Source organism: Myripristis murdjan, chromosome 21 (assembly GCF_902150065.1).
Source record: "Myripristis murdjan chromosome 21, fMyrMur1.1, whole genome shotgun sequence".
NCBI classification, from domain to species: Eukaryota; Metazoa; Chordata; class Actinopteri; order Holocentriformes; family Holocentridae; genus Myripristis; species Myripristis murdjan.
The window spans coordinates 23,186,197-23,205,000 of record NC_044000.1 but is presented as its reverse complement, the minus strand read 5'-3'; the positions used below and the strand labels follow the sequence as shown (position 1 = coordinate 23,205,000).

At 42.5% G+C, this 18,804-nt stretch overlaps 1 protein-coding gene across 1 annotated transcript in view; it reads left to right on the top strand.

Annotated features, from left to right (window-relative positions):
- vwa8 (von Willebrand factor A domain containing 8) overlaps nucleotides 1-18,804 on the top strand; it is a 78,007-nt gene that overhangs the window by 19,423 nt on the left and 39,780 nt on the right. Inside the window, exons 16-25 of the mRNA XM_030080482.1 lie at nucleotides 1,742-1,819; nucleotides 1,932-2,047; nucleotides 2,295-2,395; nucleotides 2,613-2,719; nucleotides 7,097-7,168; nucleotides 8,033-8,109; nucleotides 10,816-10,891; nucleotides 14,719-14,854; nucleotides 15,367-15,486; nucleotides 17,152-17,357. Of these exons, the coding sequence (XP_029936342.1) occupies nucleotides 1,742-1,819; nucleotides 1,932-2,047; nucleotides 2,295-2,395; nucleotides 2,613-2,719; nucleotides 7,097-7,168; nucleotides 8,033-8,109; nucleotides 10,816-10,891; nucleotides 14,719-14,854; nucleotides 15,367-15,486; nucleotides 17,152-17,357 (1,089 nt within the window). The remainder of the gene's footprint in view (nucleotides 1-1,741; nucleotides 1,820-1,931; nucleotides 2,048-2,294; nucleotides 2,396-2,612; nucleotides 2,720-7,096; nucleotides 7,169-8,032; nucleotides 8,110-10,815; nucleotides 10,892-14,718; nucleotides 14,855-15,366; nucleotides 15,487-17,151; nucleotides 17,358-18,804) is intronic.

Sequence of the window (18,804 nt, the reverse complement as noted above, 5' to 3'; positions counted from 1 at the left end):
TTCATGTTAGCTTAGCATAAAGACTTGAAGTCTATGGGAGTCACTAGCCTAGCTCAGTCACAGTGTGGAAACAAACCTTACAGCATCTCTGAAGCCGTCTTATTTATACTAAGCTAACAAGAAATGCTAACCATAGGAACCGAACCACTGGTGAGAATGGTATCGAGCATCTTGACTCAGTCTGTGTGAGTCGGAAAAAGTGTATTTTGCCCAAAATGCTGAGGTATTCCTTACTTCACACACACCAAAACATCTTTTCATATCAGGGTTTCTGAGGTAAATCACTTCAGATTTGGGTCTGTCACCCTTTTGTTCCAGATTGGGAACATATGCTCATAAAAACATTAGATCATAAAGTCGCGCTTTACAAGCTATGAGATAGTGTTCTGAAACGCTCCAGCTGGGTTAGAGGCTCCTGATTGGTTAAGTAAAAAAAAACAAAAAACAAAAAACAAAAAAAAACAAGATAGGTTGCACAATTTGTGAATCTGTCATCTGTGAGAGGATCTGTGGGCAGACTCTGCATTTCCGTTTCAAAGAAATATAGTATCTAAATATAGTATCTAGGCTATGATAAAGTACACTGTGTTGCTCATGTGAAAGACGTTGTTATTGCATATGTGGCCTTTTTGACTATGTGTATATTTTAAGGTGCTGATCAGAAATCTCCTGTAGGCGATCATGTGCTTACATGTGGTGGTTTGCGTAATTTGCTCGCCTGCAGCCCTGCTCCCCTGTTTGCCTGGCCTGTTCATTGTAGTTGTGATTGAGGCGGTTATTTATTGTCACAGTTGTAGGCCTACTGGAGCTCTTTTGTCAAGTATTGATGCTGAGAAGAGAAAGTAGCCTAAACGTCATTCCCCTTCCTTCCTCGCAAACGTACCAGTGGGCATACATAAAAAATATCATCGTCATTGTTCTCTCCGTTTAAGAGTGGCAACACCGAGGAGAAAATATTCTTCCTCTCCCTGCCCTGCTCGGCTTCCTGCATCCCGTTCTTCTCAGTCACTTTCTCTGTTTACAGTGAACTTGCTTTACCACCGCCTGCTTTTGAATCGCCTCATGTCAAGTCTCGTCCCGCGACTGTGCTTCAAATGAAAATAAATTAGCAAAGCAAAACAGTCTCAGAAAATCAGTTCAGTCTGTAAATAGTTTCAGATTTCCCTGTCATGTAAAAGCACAAAAGATGATGTACATGCACAGTTTGATGCCCTGGACGTTTTCCATAGTTGGAGCCATTGTGAAATGGGTATCAACCAGCTATGACGGTCCTTTTCCTGTTTACGATTGCCATTACATCTGTTGAGCGGGCCGTGTTGTTACTGTTGCTCTGAGGAAAACATCATAAACTGTTCACATCATCGTTTATTGGTAAATTCAGTGATGATGTGCACGACAATAGAATGTAATTGCGATGTTAAGAGGACCAAGAGCATTGGCTTTATTATTATTTATTTATTTTTTTTTAATCTGTGACAATCATTTATTAACACCATGCTTTTGAATGTAGTGTTATTTGATTTGATTTAGCATGTTTATTCAAATGGGGAAATGTCACTGAGAAAATCTGCTTCTTTTATAAGAGCAGAGTTTATGGTTAAAAAAAGACAAAAAAGAACTGATGGAGATAATAGCCTGTTTTGTCTGGTTTTCTCTTTGCAACCTTATATCACTCTCCTTTCTCTCTCCATATGCTCTCTCTCTCTCTCTCTCTCTCTCTCTCTGCTCTCTTTCTTTCTAGACTCCCAGTGTGCCTAAAGAGGCAGTGGAGCAGCTACTGCAACTCACACACAGCCTCCGCAAGACAAACGACCCCACAGTAAGTGTGTGGATGTGGTCTAACCAATGTGTGTGTGTGTGTGTGTGTGTGTGTGTGTGTGTGTGTGTGTGTGTGTGATCTAACTAGTTTGGGTTTGTGTGTGTGTCTCCAGGCACAGTCTCTGGCCTCATCTCTCTCCACCAGACAGCTGTTGAGGATCTGTCGTCGTCTCTCTCAGTACCCGGAGGAGAGCATCGCTCACGCTGTCAACAAGGCCTGTCTCTCCAGGTGCAGACGCGCACACACACACACACACACACACACACACACTTACACATACACTTACACGCACGGTTTCAAATTTATTCTCAGATGCACCATTTCTGTGTCTTTCCTTTGTCTTGATTATGAAGCGTGGTGTAATATTGCGCTTACAAAAATACAAATAAAATGATTATTTGTAATGCCATATTATCATGTGCATGTGGTAAAATGTGTGTGTGTGTGTGTGTGTGTGTGTGTGTGTGTGTGTCAGATTCCTGCCTAGCCTGGCCCGTGCTTCTCTCCAGAAGAACCTGGCCAATTGCTCCATAGAGGACACACCAGACTCTGCAGAACACACTCGCAGCCACAGCTGTAGGTTTCAGTTTAAATCCTCGCTCCAATCCCCTCATCAGCTGGGAAACTGTGGGTTTAGAAGGTCAACAAGAAGCACATGTCCCTTATATCTACAGATAGATAGAGATAAAAGCAAAGTTCATGCCCTACTAGTGTTAGAGATTTTCTTGATTAAAAGAAGCCAATACAAACACACACACAAACATCAATGACCCCTTGTTCTGTATTTGTCCAGGTACTGTAAAGGACGGTGTGTTGACTATCGGCAGTGTGTCCTCTCCCGTCTACAACCCCAGTGAGAAAATGAAGGTTCCGGATGTGCTCTTCTATGATAACCCACAGGTAATAACATGCATCGACCCGCAGCCGAAAACTGTGTACTGAGTGAGAAACTACAGCAAAAACAAGCAGCCATTGTCTCCAGCTTAATGCATCACCACATAATGCATCATTGAAGAAAAAGAGCTTTTCACACAAAAATAAAAAAAAAAATCAAGGATGAAAAGCCTTGTTTTATCATACATGGGGGCCAGCAAAGACATTTATATCCTGTAAATGAACCATATCGTATCGTAATAGAGCAAAAAGATGGATTACAATATGACCAAATTGGATTTCATTTGATATTTTTTCCAAGAAACATCCCAGCGCACGCCCATAGTTCACTCAAGGCCATTCCAGTGCACAACATTAGTTAACCTTACCACAACTGTGTAAAAGCTGAGACTGACCACAGCTGCATTCCTCCACGCATAGTGCTCTGCTTAACACATAAAATAATTCATTCGTTTAAGTTCAGTGTGGGTCACACTCTGGTGGAAAAGCAGCTATTTGAGCTTCTCAGATCCTCCCTTCCTTCCTTCACTTTTATTCCTCCTCCTTCTTTCTTGTTATTATTAATATTGCTCCCTGTCCCAGTATGTGATATTATTTCATTATGAAGGGTTTGACTTTTAGTTCTGGTGCTGGCTGACATTTCCCCAGGCTAAGCCCTTTGTTGTTCCTGCTAGGCCACGCTCAGACACACGGGAGTCTCAGAGATGCTAATATCAGTCCAGGACTGGCCCTATAATCTTCCCTAGTAGAGTATAATTTACTTATGATTGCTCTTAATGATGGGCTTTATTGGCTGAGAGGCGACTCCAGCTTTAATTCTGTTCCATCTTTGCGTGTTGGTGTATACAGCAGATGAAACTCTTTGATTGCTTGATTTGATTCAGTTGATCTACACAGGATTTGAAACCACAAAAGCCACCACTGCACACGTCCTTGTACATCATTTGAGTTTGGCAGAGTTATAGCATTTATCACACATTAGTTGAAGAGAGGCCAAATTTGATCCTGCATTGTTTTTTTTTTTGTTTTTTTTTTTAATCATTGTGATTGGAAAGCAAAATCAGTCAATCTCCATCTTAACAAGTCATTTAGTCCCATATCCAATCTGTAAAGCCTACTTGTTTCCAATGCCTGTTCCAGGAAATTCTTTGGGAACAACGATATCAACAAAATTAGGTATGATTCAAGAAAATTCCTGAAAGAACTTGATTTGAAAAAATGATTAGCTCATCCCACCTGCAGATTTTTTCACCTGTTGAAGTCAAGTCAGTTTTATTTGTATGGCCCACTATCACAAATTAACCAAGTTAATGTCAGTAGTCCAAAAACACAACAATACACCCTTTTTCTATGGCACCAACAGTACCAGATGTATTTAATTAGATTTAGTATTTATTTAGTTTTAGCCTTCAGTGGGCTGAAACATGTTCTTCCAGAACTGATGGGGGCAGTATACATACAATTTATGTCAAAGAGGAGACAAACACACATGACAGACGGCTCCTCCAGGTACAGCTGGAGCGGCTGCTCCATCTTGGCTTGTCCACAAGAAACACGGCACAAGTCGTGTGTTGTGTAGTCGTGCGTTCAAGGCGGATGCTCAGGGGATGATAATACATTTGCAAAACAAATTTATGCTAACAGTGCCATGGAAGTTTCCTGTTAAATTGTTGTTTGTTTTTCTAATTATGTGTAAGCCTACTCATTATTTACATATTTTTTTCATGTCTTTACTGAGTACTTACATAGTTGTTGTTTAAGCACAGTTGATTATTGTTTGTTTTAAATACTTGAAGGCATAAATACTTGAATCTTAATAAATGGGATTTTTTCTTCTTTCTTTTTTTTTTACCATGGTATTGAAATGGGTATCAAGAATCGTGGAAATTAACTGGTATTGGTATCAAATACTTCTGGTATCGTGACAATCCTAGGGGAGGTATCGCTCTCCCAGGATGGACAGACGTGCAGTGGGTGCTGTGCACAGAATAGAACTTAACATGCAGAAAACAACATTGGAACAGGATAACCAATTTCTAAGATTTATAAGATATTTGAAAAATGTGATGAGGAGGGTGCCAAGCGGTGCCAGGTGCCAACAGAACAGCCTAGAACCTGAGCCACACAACCACCATCACCATGGAGACCTGGCAGGACAGACTGCACATGCACACAGAGGAGACTCGCATCACACCATTCACACACACAGGAGAAGAGACAAGAAAATGCATTATGCACACAGGAGAGAGAGAAGGATAAAGACATCATTCAGAGGGAAATGGAAAGGGAGAGAGAAGCGAGAAATGTGAAGAAAGAGGAGAAATGTGAAGAAAGCAGAGATGAAGAAAGAAAGCAGAAATTAAGAGTTGTGCCATGTCTGCCGTTGCACACCCTCCCCTGCCGGTCTAGGCATACTCTGCCGAGAAACAGCAAAGTCTTTAATCTGTAGTCTCGTCGGCAGGACAGTGGTAAAATCACTGAGACAGCAACCGACCCGTTGTACAGTACCAGGCCATAAAATATTCACTTAAAGGCAACTAATTGTTGGTCAAGTCAAAAAGATGAGTTTTACGTTTTGGATTTAAAGGACTTAACAGACTCTGATTGTCTGACTGAAGCACGGAGGTTATTCCATAAGAACGGAGCCCAACAGGAAAAAGCCCTGCCGCCTGCTGACCTATTTTTAACTTTGTGTACACACAGGAGCCCTGCATTTTGAGAGCGGAGAGCGTGTGATGGAGTAGAAGGTTTAAGGAGATCAGACAGGGATGATGGGGCGTGCCCATTTAGGATTTAATAAGTCAGCAGATGCACCTTAAAGTCTGATCTAACATGGATAGGAAGCCAAGGAAGCGAGGCAAGAATTGGTGTAATATGGTCAAATTTTCTTGTTTTAGTTAATATTCTAGCCTCAGCATATTAAACTATCTGAAGACGTTTCGGACTAGTATGTGGCAAACCTGAAAACAGAACATTATAGTAACCAAGCCTGGATGAAACACATGCATGAATAAGAGTCTCTGCACCAGCCATGTACCGGAAAGACCAAATTTGAGCTATTTTACGTAAGTGAAAAAAGGCAGTCTTGGTGATTTCTTTAATACGCTTTAAGGCCGGGATCAAAGTAACACCAAGATTCCTGGCTGCCTCTAATTTAGTCATTTGAGTATGATCCTCAGCCCTTACAGGCACAAGTAGGTGAGTATCATCTGCATAGCAATGGGAATTTATTCCATGACTGCGTATAATTTGGCCAAGAGGCAAAGTATAAAGAGAGAAACGTAGAGGGCCAAGAACCGAGCCCTGAGGTACACCATATTTAACAACAGAGAATTTTGATATGGAATTGTTGCAGCACACACTGTGTTCTTTCAGATAAGTAGGACTTTTTCAACCTTATCTCTATCCATCCAAATCTATGTTTGTCTGCAAAAGATTTGGCTTGGTCATCCTACCTAGAACATATTGTGAAACTTATCACTTTGACCAAATAATAAATGTCTTTTCAGTCCGCAATACTCAGTCATTGCTCTGCTTGTCTAGATGATTTAGTTGATACTAGCAGGTCTGATTTTTTTGTTTTTGATTTTTTGTTTGTTTGTTTTTTTCTGCTCCAATGATAGTAGATTCCGATTTTTTTGTATTTATCAGCCATTCAGTTGCAGTTGCTATATTGTGTCAGAGCATCGGTCAGCGCTCACGCTACTGTCTGATTAGTGTTTTGATGAGGTCTTTAAACTGGAACATATTAGACTCCATGTCACGGTTTGATTTCTTTGACTTCTGGGGTCAGTCATGCATACACATGTCTGACCCCTTAACCTGTGGGCTGGTGCGGCCCTGTGTGACTTCACAGCATCTCCAGAGAGCCAGCCTCAGAAATGACACTCTGACAACCTGTGGCAATACTGATGAGGCTATGCGACCCAGATCTATCTGTCCATCCGTCTCTCTCTCTCTCTCTCTCTCTCTCTCTCTCTCTCTCTCTGTCTTCGTTCCGCCCTTTTTTATCTGCCTGTTTCTATTGCAGTGTAGAATGAGAATGAAAGGAAGAGAGTGTGTGTGAGAGAGAGAGAGAGAACAAGGAGGAGGACAGACTTTTTTTTTCCTTGTCCCACTTCTGAGTGACCTGTTTTCTGTCCTGTCTTCTGAGTGAGAGGAGAAGAGAAAGCAAACTGTCCCACATTTTAACACAAAATAAGCTGATTTTTATCTTAACAGAGGGGACAAGAATTTTTTTTTTTTCTTAATAAACTGTATGTCAAAAGCAGCTGGCTGTGGTAGGAATAGATATAATGTCCATGGTCTAGACCTGGCCTGTCGCGTCACACTGATTATAAATGATTGTTTATCATCTGAATGAATTTTCTGTTGTCTCTGCAGCATATGATGGTGATGGAGGACATGCTGAAAGACTTCCTGTTAGGAGAGCATCTACTGTTGGTGGGCAACCAGGTGAGTGACATATCGCAACTGTAATAGTAATGTAGCTTCCTGTTTTACTTCAGAATCATCTTCTGTGTAAACAAAAACATATTATTTTGACCAATTTATAGGTCTTAAGATCTGTAATTAGGCATACAAGCCCAGTGAAGTTGATTTTAAATCGGATGCCATGGGCTCACTTTGATGCAACATAAGGGAAACGGAGCTTAGAGTGATGCCTCTGGAGATAGGGCTATCTTCTTAATACGGCAATGGATCTCAGTGAAGTAGGCCACAGTTGACAGCCCCGCTTGATGAGTGTTGAGGGGCGGGTTATGAAACAAGCTCCCTGTGCCCTCATATCACCCTCCGACCCCCCTTCATGCAGCTCACTGTGGGCATAAGGAAGGATGGACGGCTTCCTAGGGGACATTCTGCACCCCCTGTCTGGCCTTAATGGGCATGGTTTAAAGGAGGAGAGAGGGAGAGGAGGGAGAGAGCATGGACATGGTGTGCCCATGCGTGTGTTTATGTGTGTGTCTGTGCAAGTCTAAGTGTGCGCCTGTGTGTGGGCGAAGCTTGGACATTAGGAGCTGTCAAAGTGGCTTACCAGAGGGCTGACAGACAGGCCGAGAAACTCAGCAGCCATCGAAGACAGGCCGGCTCTGTAGGAAGCTGGTGGGAGTCCCCGAGAACAGCCCCTGTCAGAATGCTACACCATCAAAACTGTGGGGACACACTCATCCCTCCCTCCCAGGGCCGCCTAACTACAGATGGAACAGACACCTCCCTTGTCCTTGTCTTTCCAGCCTTTGTCAGTCAAACACAGTTGATGCAGTGAGATTAATTTGATTGAACTGTGCCGGTTAATTGTTTTTTGTATTTCTCCCACAGGGTGTGGGTAAGAATAAGATAGTGGACCGATTCTTGCACCTTCTGAACCGGCCCAGGGAATACCTGCAGCTACACAGGTGAGAGGAATCAAGGGTTTTGGGCATCACCATACAACTGTCCACTCTGACCAAATTTTCAGCTGCACACCGTCCACTCCGACACACAAATGCATCACTGCAGTGTAAAAAGGCCTTTTCGACCATGTCACTTTGGAATCAATGCAAATTAAATTCTTTTTGGAGAGGTGACTCAAGTAGAACGTACTAAAAATGTAATCCAGCATGTGAAAAAAACGAATTGAACAGTCTTCCAACTCAAAGTTAGATGACAGCCTCAGACTTTTAGTATTGTCTGGCATCTCCACATTTCATTCTTTTTACCGGCTAGGTACTAGATAGAGTTTTTAGTAGCAGATAGGTTTTTTCAAACAGTGACCCATATCTGCTGCCATTGATAGATGTGTGCTTTGGAGGCTAATAAAGTCACATACAATTTTGCTTTTTCATCCACCTGAAAAGTAGATACTATGACCTACTCTCTGTAATAGTGAGACGCCATTTGCAGCCTGAAAATGAATCATTTTGTATTGTGTGGATGTGCCTATTTCTGAGGTGTAGCTGTTTCATGCTTGTGGAGGGGGGCACAAATGGGTCTTCATCCAACATGAGGAACAAAGCGACTCTATGTGAAGGAGGTGTGAGAAGCTTTTTCTCTCACCATCATTGCCAGACTTCGCCTCCTATCTAAGGGTGTCAAAGACTATTTTGGTTCCCTGTAAACCAGGACAGCCTTCATGGGACAAGGACTTTACAGATCCATATGAAAGAAAAGCCCACATCAATAGAAGTCCTTGTTCACACATGTGAACGAGGACATCTATAAATACATACACATGATCACAGTTCACGAAAATTAGGTCAGGATGGCTTGTTCATATCAGTGTGTGGCCCTGAAAGCATCCATGCCGTTGAATGTACCTTAGATCAATCACAGGCAAGATTTCTTCCATTTTCTCCCTTTTTGGCTCGGGGGTTTGAAGAGTTCTAAAATGTTTTAATATTTAAAACTCTAGCAACATGTTTATATTAGGCAACAATATGTTCAATTGGCGTAAATGCAACGTTTTGAAAAGCTGTTGCATTTATCTCAAATTTTTATGGAGGATTTGGGTCAATTATACTTCAGTTATAGGTTTCACAACTAAGAAAATAGCCTCACCTTTGATGCATTGGCATGCAACTGAAGTTAGGTTTATGTAGAGTTTACTCAGTGAAATGCCAGGTTAGATGCTCACCACCGATTCAGCTGGCCTATCCGATGCATCTTCAAAAAAGAAAAAAAAATCAATGCAACAATTCATGTTTTTTTCCAGATTTGGGCTCAGAAAATGCGCATGTTGTTCAAACTCAGACAGTTTGCCTCATGTGTTTGGGCAAATATCGGGACAGGTCCAATTTTTGAGGCCCAATGAAAACTCTAGCTCTGATGAGGGTTTTATATGCAGAGCTCAAATGGCAAACAGACACAATACCAATAAAGATCATCACTTGTAAGCATCTTGATAACTGAAGGACAAGTGAAAGGATGAGATGCAATTATAAATTCATCACAGATTCAGTCTTGTGGTGGGCAAGATCTGACAATGTTCACTGTCTGAGGTGGAGCAGAGACGACTGTAAGAGCCAGTCCTTTTATTTCAGTGACATTCTGTTGTGTACATTAGCAAACATCCGCGCTCACATATAGGCCGGCCGATTCTTCCTCTCAGCGTGTGTGTGCAGTTTCTCAAAGTCTTGTGAAAGTCGAAGTGGAGCCGAGCACGGATGTGGCCTGGTTAGTTACTGTAGCAGCGGCTAATATTAGAGCAGGGCAGAGGCAGGCAGATCTGTGCATGTGGCTTCAGGGAGCCTCTAACTGAAGGCCTACAGAGATGTGGCTCAGAAAGACGAGAGAGATGCAGCCAGCCAGGAAGGAAACTAGGACAGCCCCTGGGTCACGCTGCGGGGTGTTGGAGAGAGAAGGTGGGTGCGGCGGTTGGTGAGAGAGAGATAATTTTGGAAAGCCACAGGGGATTGAAGTTGTTGGGGAGAATCCTTTAATCATATCTATCATTTGCTGCCCTATTGAACCCAAGCAAAATGTCACTGACCTCCTTTTCACCTGCCATTATAATGCATCCTTTGGGATCAGATTGTCCTCAGAAATCCAGACAACAAAGCACACTGAAGATGGGATCATCCAAAATGCCTCTGGAGGTGGTCAGAGATCCATCCGACTACATTAACAGCAGCATATGAATGCCGTCTGTCTCCAACACTCATGTAGCCACCATGTAATGTTAAAGCAAACCTTTCTCTACAGCCTTACCCTGGAGCACATTCAAACAGCCTGACTGACGGCTTAAGCAGGAACATGTAATCAAAAAAATGGGTTGTCAGGTTTCTTGCAAATAGGTAAACTGAATTTCAAGGGGTTGTGAGGGAGTGAGAAAACTATTTTCTTTTTATATCAGAGTGTTCCTGATGTCTGCTTGAACAAGGTTTTCTGGTGGTGTGCAAAATCCCTTAAGCTGCATGTCAGAGGAAATCTTTTAATCATATTCAATCCTAGAAAACCAATGCTTTCCAATGTTTTCCCAAAGTGTTGAAAAGACTTTGCTTAAATCTATCGAAACTTTAATTGCAACCACATGACTTGAATTTTTTTTTTCCCTTCTTCTTTTTTTAATTGTTATGCATCATCCAGCTTGTGTGTGTGTAACCCTGTGCTGCCTGTTCTCTCAGGGATACAACAGTGCAGACTCTGACCCTGCAGCCCTCGGTCCGAGATGGGATCATCGTGTACGAGGACTCACCGCTGGTCAGTCAGCAACACACACAGACACATACACACACACTTCCCTTGAAGTCTCTTTTACAAGACCATTCCTCCTTATTATCGCAATCAAACCAAAATCTATGCGCTGACTGCAGACTCCAGCTGCACAAGATCATTTCACTCTAAACTCTTAACTGGGAATCAAAACATATCCGTTTCAGACCTATGAAATCAAAACCTGTTCATTGCAATTTAGGGTTTGCGTGATGTTTGTTTTTAAATGGATTCTGTCTCCATGGCACCGCTACTGGCCACCTGCTGTGGTAGCTGCAGTGTCTCTTGTTTCAGTTTTTTTTATACTTTTACTATTTTTACTGTATTTTTATCGCTTTTAATACTTTTTAAGCTTCCTTGGATGTCATAACAATGGGAACAGGTTTGTGGTTGAAGGTTTTACTTGTTTTGTTTGTTGCTGGAATGCATCTAGCGGCTTGAGGTGATGTGTGCCCTCGTAGAAGCAGCATTGTTGTAAACACGGGACCAGCTGACAGCACCGGACAGGGCTTCGGAGGTGGAGATGGGGGTGCAGTGCAAGGTCAACAAGATGGATGAGCTAGAGGTGTTGGCGAGGAGTAAGAGGAATTTTCGGGAATGCAGCAAAATGTGCATCACTGAGACTTGAATGCACAACCGCATCCCAGACTCAAGCGTGACCATCAACAGCTTTCTGACTGTGTGGTTGTCTCAGTTTTCCAGATATTTTCCCATCTCGTGCCCACGCTCTATAAATAGCACTTGGGCTCATCTGCGACCACGGGCGCGCTGGTCTTAAAATGAGGTTGTTGGAGTATTGCTATCTTGAGGCAGTTGAAAGTGATTGCGTGATTGACCAACAAAAGACAAGTTTGAAATCAACTAGTGGATTTCACTGTTACTTTAAGGGCACTTTATCCGGATAGTAATGCGTGCCTACATACACTATATTACCAAAAGTATTCGCTCACCTGCCTTTACTCATACTATGAACTGAAGTGCCATCCCATTCCTAACCCATAGAGTTCAATATGATGTCGGTCCACCTTTTGCAGCTATTACAGCTTCAACTCTTCTGGGAAGACTGTCCACAAGGTTGAGGAGAGTGTTTATAGGAATTTTTGACCATTCTTCCAAAAGCGCATTGGTGAGGTCACACACTGATGTTGGTCGAGAAGGCCTGGCTCGCAGTCTCCGCTCTAATTCATCCCAAAGGTGTTCTATCGGGTTCAGGTCAGGACTCTGTGCAGGCCAGTCAAGTTCATCCACACCAGACTCTGTCATCCATGTCTTTATGGACCTTGCTTTGTGCACTGGTGCACAGTCATGTTGGAAGAGGAAGGGGCCCGCTCCAAACTGTTCCCACAAGGTTGGGAGCATGGAATTGTCCAAAATGTTTTGGTATCCTGAAGCATTCAAAGTTCCTTTCACTGGAACTAAGGGGCCAAGCCCAGCTCCTGAAAAACAACCCCACACCATAATTCCTCCTCCACCAAATTTCACAGTCGGCACAATGCAGTCTGAAATGTACCGTTCTCCTGGCAACCTCCAAACCCAGACTCGTCCATCAGATTGCCAGATGGAAAAGCGTGATTCATCACTCCAGAGAACGCATCTCCACTGCTCTAGAGGCCAGTGGCGGCGTGCTTTACACCATTGCATCCGACGCTTTGCATTGCACTTGGTGATGTGCGGCTTGGCTGCAGCTACTCGGCCATGGAAACCCATTCCATGAAGCTCTCTGCGTACTGTACTTGGGCTAATCTGAAGGTCACATGAAGTTTGTAGCTCTGTAGCAATTGACTGTGCAGAAAGTCGGCGACCTCTTTGCACTATGCGCTTCAGCATCCGCTGACCCCTCTCCGTCACTTTACGTGGCCTACCACTTCGTGGCTGAGTTGCTGTTGTTCCCAAACGCTTCCATTTTGTTATAATAGAGCTGACAGTTGACTGTGGAATATTTAGGAGCGAGGAAATTTCACGACTGGATTTGTTGCACAGGTGGCATCCTATGACAGTTCCACGCTGGAATTCACTGAGCTCCTGAGAGCGGCCCATTCTTTCACAAATGTCTTGTTTCACAGTCTGCATGCCTGAGTGCTTGATTTTATACACCTGTGGCCAGGCCAAGTGATTAGGACACCTGATTCTGATCATTTGAATGGGTGAGCGAATACTTTTGGTAATATAGTGTAGGTGGGAGCCCAATGCCCATGCTCTCTTGTTTGTTATACACACAGGGCAGAGCAGCAGCACACAAACATGCAAAATATTACAAAAAAGAGATTACAGTGTGAAAGATCATTATTGTGTACATCAGTCAGGTTGTAGGTTGTCCTCACGTTTCCTGTAGCTTTTGTCTTCCCCATCTCCTGACCTCATCACCTGACAATGTCTGCTTCACCATCGTATCTGCGGTTGACAACACGACTGACTGATATCTGATATCTTTAAAGAAAACAATATTGTCCAGTATTGGGCTTACTATATTGTAATGCCATGCTCTTGCACTGAATCACTACCATTTTGCTTAATATCTGTGATAGATAAAGGAGACTGAGTAGTTCCCTATTTTTGCCTCTGATATATATTTTAGGTGGATTTATGCCTTCCTGTAAAGCATGTAAATTCTTTTGGAGATTGGTCCCATATAAATAAATTTCATTTGTTGATCATTGTATTGAGATTGAAATTTAGGAGAGAGAGAGAGCTCTGAGAAGGCAGGGGTTGTGAGTCACTAATCACTAAATTAGCTTTATGATTAATCTCTGTGGTTTCTCTCTCTCTCACATGCACACAAACAGAAATAAAAACAAAATGTACCTCCAGTCACATAAGAACAGATACAGGCCAGTTGTCTGGGGGATTCAGCTGGCCTGACACACTCTTTCTCTCTCCCTCTCTTCCTCTCTCTCTCTCTCTCTTTCAATGAAAGAGGAGGTGGAGGAGGAGGAGAGATAAAAGACATTGGCTATTTTCATCAGCCACCAGTACTGGTCCTGTGGGTATTCATTATATTAACAGCTGGCACTGTGGCCTTTTGATCCCCTGAGACTAATGCTGCGTTTACACTGTGGCCTCATAAAAAGCCAACATCCTGGTCGGCGTCACAGGATATCAGTCAAATGCAACAGCAAACTCTCTTCTCACTGGTGATTTTGACTAAACAGAGGTTTGACTATATTCCCTTAAATGCTATTGTGGCTATTAATATAAGATATCTCAAACGTTATAATTTGGCTAAATTAATAAATATGATTATGATTGTAAATGACTAGGAAGTCATGCAGAAATTAGTTAAATTTGGCATTACATCATTTTTTCTCCAAAGTGAACCGTCAGGTGGAAAAAGCCTTTGCTTATTACCTTCAGTAGGAGAGGAGACAAGAAAAGCAGATGCACAAAAAACGTGCATCCATTTTGCCAGGCTTTTGAACGTCCGGTTTGTCCTTATTATGGTTCAGCTGATATGTTTGACACTGATATTTTCTGATATTATAACTGAAGCAGCCAATAGCCTATTCTGTGCCAATATTCAATATCTTTAAATATGAAAATGACTGTGGAAAAAAATGAACAAGACAGCCGTTACCACAGCAAATTTAGTTTTAATGAAATTATTGAATTATCAAAATCAAAAAAGAGAATATTGCAAATGCAAAATAAAAAAATGAGGGAGATACTGTCAAAGAATATTAAAAATCTTTAAAACGCAATAAATAAAAGATAAGGTTGTTCTCAAAGTGAAGGATGAACAGGTAACAGGACAGGTTACTGATCTGTCATGTGTGTGTGTGTGTGTGTGTGTGTGTGTGTGTGTGTGTGTGTGTGTCCAGGTGAAGGCAGTGAAGCTGGGTCACATTTTGGTCATCGACGAAGCTGACAAAGCTCCCACCAACGTCACCTGCATTCTCAAAACCTTGGTGGAAAGCGGAGAGATGATTCTGGCTGACGGACGCAGGATAGTTTCAGGTTCTCATGCTCACGCACACATACACACTCGTACACACATTTACACACAGGGTTTAACATGGTGACAGAGACATGTCCCAGATTCAGAGCGCAGACAGAAGCAGGACCATTAAACAGACAAGTAGAAGATTGGATGTCCCCAAAGACAAACACATTTTAAAAATCCACTGCAGGCCACTGAAAGAGGCTTAGGATAAAAGCCTTTATGGACAGGTACCAGTATACTGAGCCGTGTTTGACTGTAAACGCGTAGTTTTTCCTCTTAATCCCAAGTAATTGAACTAGTTGCAGACAGCTTCTCCATTCTTTAGAGGCTGTTCCTTCCCAGAGAAATGTAAACACAAGCAAACTGCACTGATGGTATCAGGACAGTGGAGGTGTGTGTGAACCTGAAAAATGACAAAACAGACGAAGAACAGGGAGGAGTGAGAGTCCTTTGTGTCTATGTATGTGTGCACGTTTGAGTGTTTATTTATCCTGCCGTACTAACTATGACCATGTCCATTCCTAAGATCAACGCGAGGCTCAAGGACGGCCTAATACCATCGCCATGCACCCAGACTTCAGGATGCTGGTCCTGGCTAACCGACCTGGCTTTCCCTTCCTGGGCAACGATTTTTTCGGAGCTCTAGGTATACACATACGCACGCACACTCGCATACACACACACACACACACACACACAAACTCACACTTCCTGCTGTGGATGAGTCCATCTTAAGCTTTCCTCTTTGAGAAACAAGAATCTTAGAGGCCAATCAGGAAAGGAAATTGGGATTAAGATACTTGCTATCAGATGATCTGATCTGTTGTTTGTTTTCAGCCTGCTGTGTCTTAAAAAAGAATATTTCATCCAGGTTTTCTTAAAAACCTTTAAGATAATCTTTTTTTATTATTATTATTGATTTACAAAGGACTATAGTTGGTCTTAGAACTAAACCCTTGGGAAACCAACCCTTGTTTTCCCACTAAACCCTTGGGATTTAATTCAGTTTAATTCCCAGCATTTAATTCAAACCAAGACGAATACATTTGACTGTGCTTTGAATTAGCCACTGCAGGTTTGACTGAATACACTTGCACTTTTTTTATTCATTTTTGAGCCACTCAGCTCAACCACACCCCCAAATAAATACACTTTAAGCCACAGATGCCCATTTGATGGAGGTTTTTGTTGCCTGGCTGTACTGTAAGCACAATCAACAGAGTGAAACCTTACTTGTTGTACAGTCTGCCATTGCACTAACCTCTACTGAGTGATATCACAGTGAATTAAATTGTCCCTCATTGTGCTGAGGAGTTCCAGTTAGTGAGGCATTGATATAATGATTAGGGAAGCAAACCTACGACTGGAGTGTCACCAGAGAAACCTGGTCAGGGAAAATGAGGAAAACTTGCCCCCTCTTCCCCTAATAACAAATTATATTTTGAGGTGCCCTTGAGCAAGTTATTTAATCCCCAGTCGAAGCAGAGCTGCTCAGAGCTTGGATTAGTCGGTGCCCAATTACGAATGTGTAGCAACAGATGGTTGCTAAAAAAGAGCCAAACGATGTGTTCACACTATTGCACATTTATCAGACTGCCAGCACCTTTACTTACACCAATGCCAAACACTGAGCGCAGTTCGACTTTTTAGAGGAGTGCACATGACGTGGACTGCTTTTTTTGTACGCCAACTAATCACAAGGTAAAAGAGGGAGGATTTATCAGCATGTAGGCAGCTGACAGCATACAACAACAGCACACAAAAACGTGGAAATCAGGGTTCCTAAAAAGGCCAAAAGCAACTACAAAAGTGATGGGGGGAGAAACCACTGCAATGTGCATACAGTAAGTCTATAAGCTGTGAAAGATGCATATTTTAAGGCTGTAATAAATGTTTTTCTGCACATTGCAGAAATAAAATGTAGCGAGTAGCAGGAGAAAAGTTAGTTATAAGTGTTAAGAGTGATCATAAACAGTCAGCATGGAGAAGATAGGAAGGTTGGACAAAATTATGGTTTGCTGATAGAAGTAGCTGGTCATTACAGAAACAAATTGCAAATAATCTGACCTGCTTTTTGAGGTTATCAGGACAAAATTCAGGATGCAAGATTTTTTTTTCTGCAAAAAAGCAGACTAGTGTGTTTATACCCTAAGAGCTCTGCTTATTTTCCCTGATTAAATTAACATAAACAGATAGATGGATGACCGGTTAACATGTAAAAAGACGATCTCTGAGCCACAACAGCAGGGGTGACCTGGGGAAAACAGCACTCTTCTCCTCACAAAAAATATGTAACCTTTCCTGTGAACAGGAGACATCTTCAGCTGCCATGCAGTGGATAACCCCAAGCCCCAGGCCGAGCTGGCCATGCTGAAGCAGTACGGCCCCAACGTCCCAGATGCCACCCTGCAGAAGCTGGTGGGCGCTTTCGGAGAGTTGAGGTCAATGGCCGACCAGGGCACTATCACTTACCCCTACTCCACCCGAGAGGTGGTCAACATCGTCAAACACCTCCAGGTGACAAGACACACATAGCTACACACAAATACACAGACACCTCTTTTGCATATTTTATTTTTTGGCTGGACTACACGGTGGGGCCAGCCCTACAAATACGAATGTCTCTGATTGACTGAATGATCGAAGTTACACGATTGGTCAGCCTACCAATGATGTCACTGGTAAACACAGAGGTGGCCGGACAGTAATGGCAGTAGCTGCATTTGGTAGCTGCCGTGTGTTTTGTTTCCCCGATGGCCGTTGGGGAAACAACAAAGGAGCATGCAAAAAGGAGGCATAAAAAATCAGAGAGAATTGCAGATGAACATTTAATATCCAGGAATTCATGTTATGGACACCACCACTGACCTTACCCGTAACAAATTGGCGACAATTTCACACACTGACTATACACAGTCCAGTCATATACCAGATTTTGACCTAGTCTTGTTTATTTCATCTCAGATTTTTTTTTTTTTTTTTTAAATCTATTATTCATTCACTGCTAAGAGGGATGCTTGGTACCAGCTTGGATAATGCATGAGGGTTCCCTCACAACAGTGCTGTGACAGAGAGGGAAGACCTTGTCCCTGCCTCACACCAGACCAAGTAGTCCACACGCACAAATACACCCCCAGACATGCACACATACACAGAGTGAAAACATTTACAGACACAGACACACATGAGTGGACATATACATGCAGTTGTCTGGGTGCTCTGTCTGGATCGTTGCTCACTGGACTGATTCTGTTTCACTCTTTATCACTTTCCTCTTTCTGTCTGTTCTGATTTTTTTAGCCTTCTTTTCTGGTAGTCTGAATAAAATGAAAAGTGTGGGAGGAAAGGGGGGAATCCAAGAGAAACAGAGAAGTGGGAGAGACAGCACGGACAGGAGAGAATGAATGAGTTTAGGGAGGGAGGTGTTAGAAATAGAAAGACAGAAGAAGCTGTCATAACAGATGTGTTTTGCTGTCAACAGTCCTCACTGCTTCCCGTTTAGGCTTCCTCAGTGTCAGAATGCCCTCACCGTCTGCCCTCCTTCCAATATTCCACCGCTATCCCCCTTTTTTCTCTATGCACCATCTGTTCTTTCATCCATCCACTCATCCATACCTACGTTTCCCTCACAGTTCTAGGAAAAATTAATTAGGTTTACTTTCATGCCCTTTAGATGATTGGCACAATCTAAGCACCACATTTTGACCCCGATGAAAACAAACATGTCAAAATATTAGTCATTTCCATCTGCCATGGATGAGCCCTCGGTGATCCCTGCACTCTAAACTTTGGATTTAATTTATTTGACGGCGTCCCAGGGAAATCTGTGCATAACACATTTTTCAACTTTAGTTGGCTCAGTTGCGAAGTGACGAAACATGATTAAAAACGCTAAAATTCTAATGATAAGAAAAGGACAGGAGAGAAAAAAATAATTCATGCTGCTGCCGTCAGCTAAAATCCA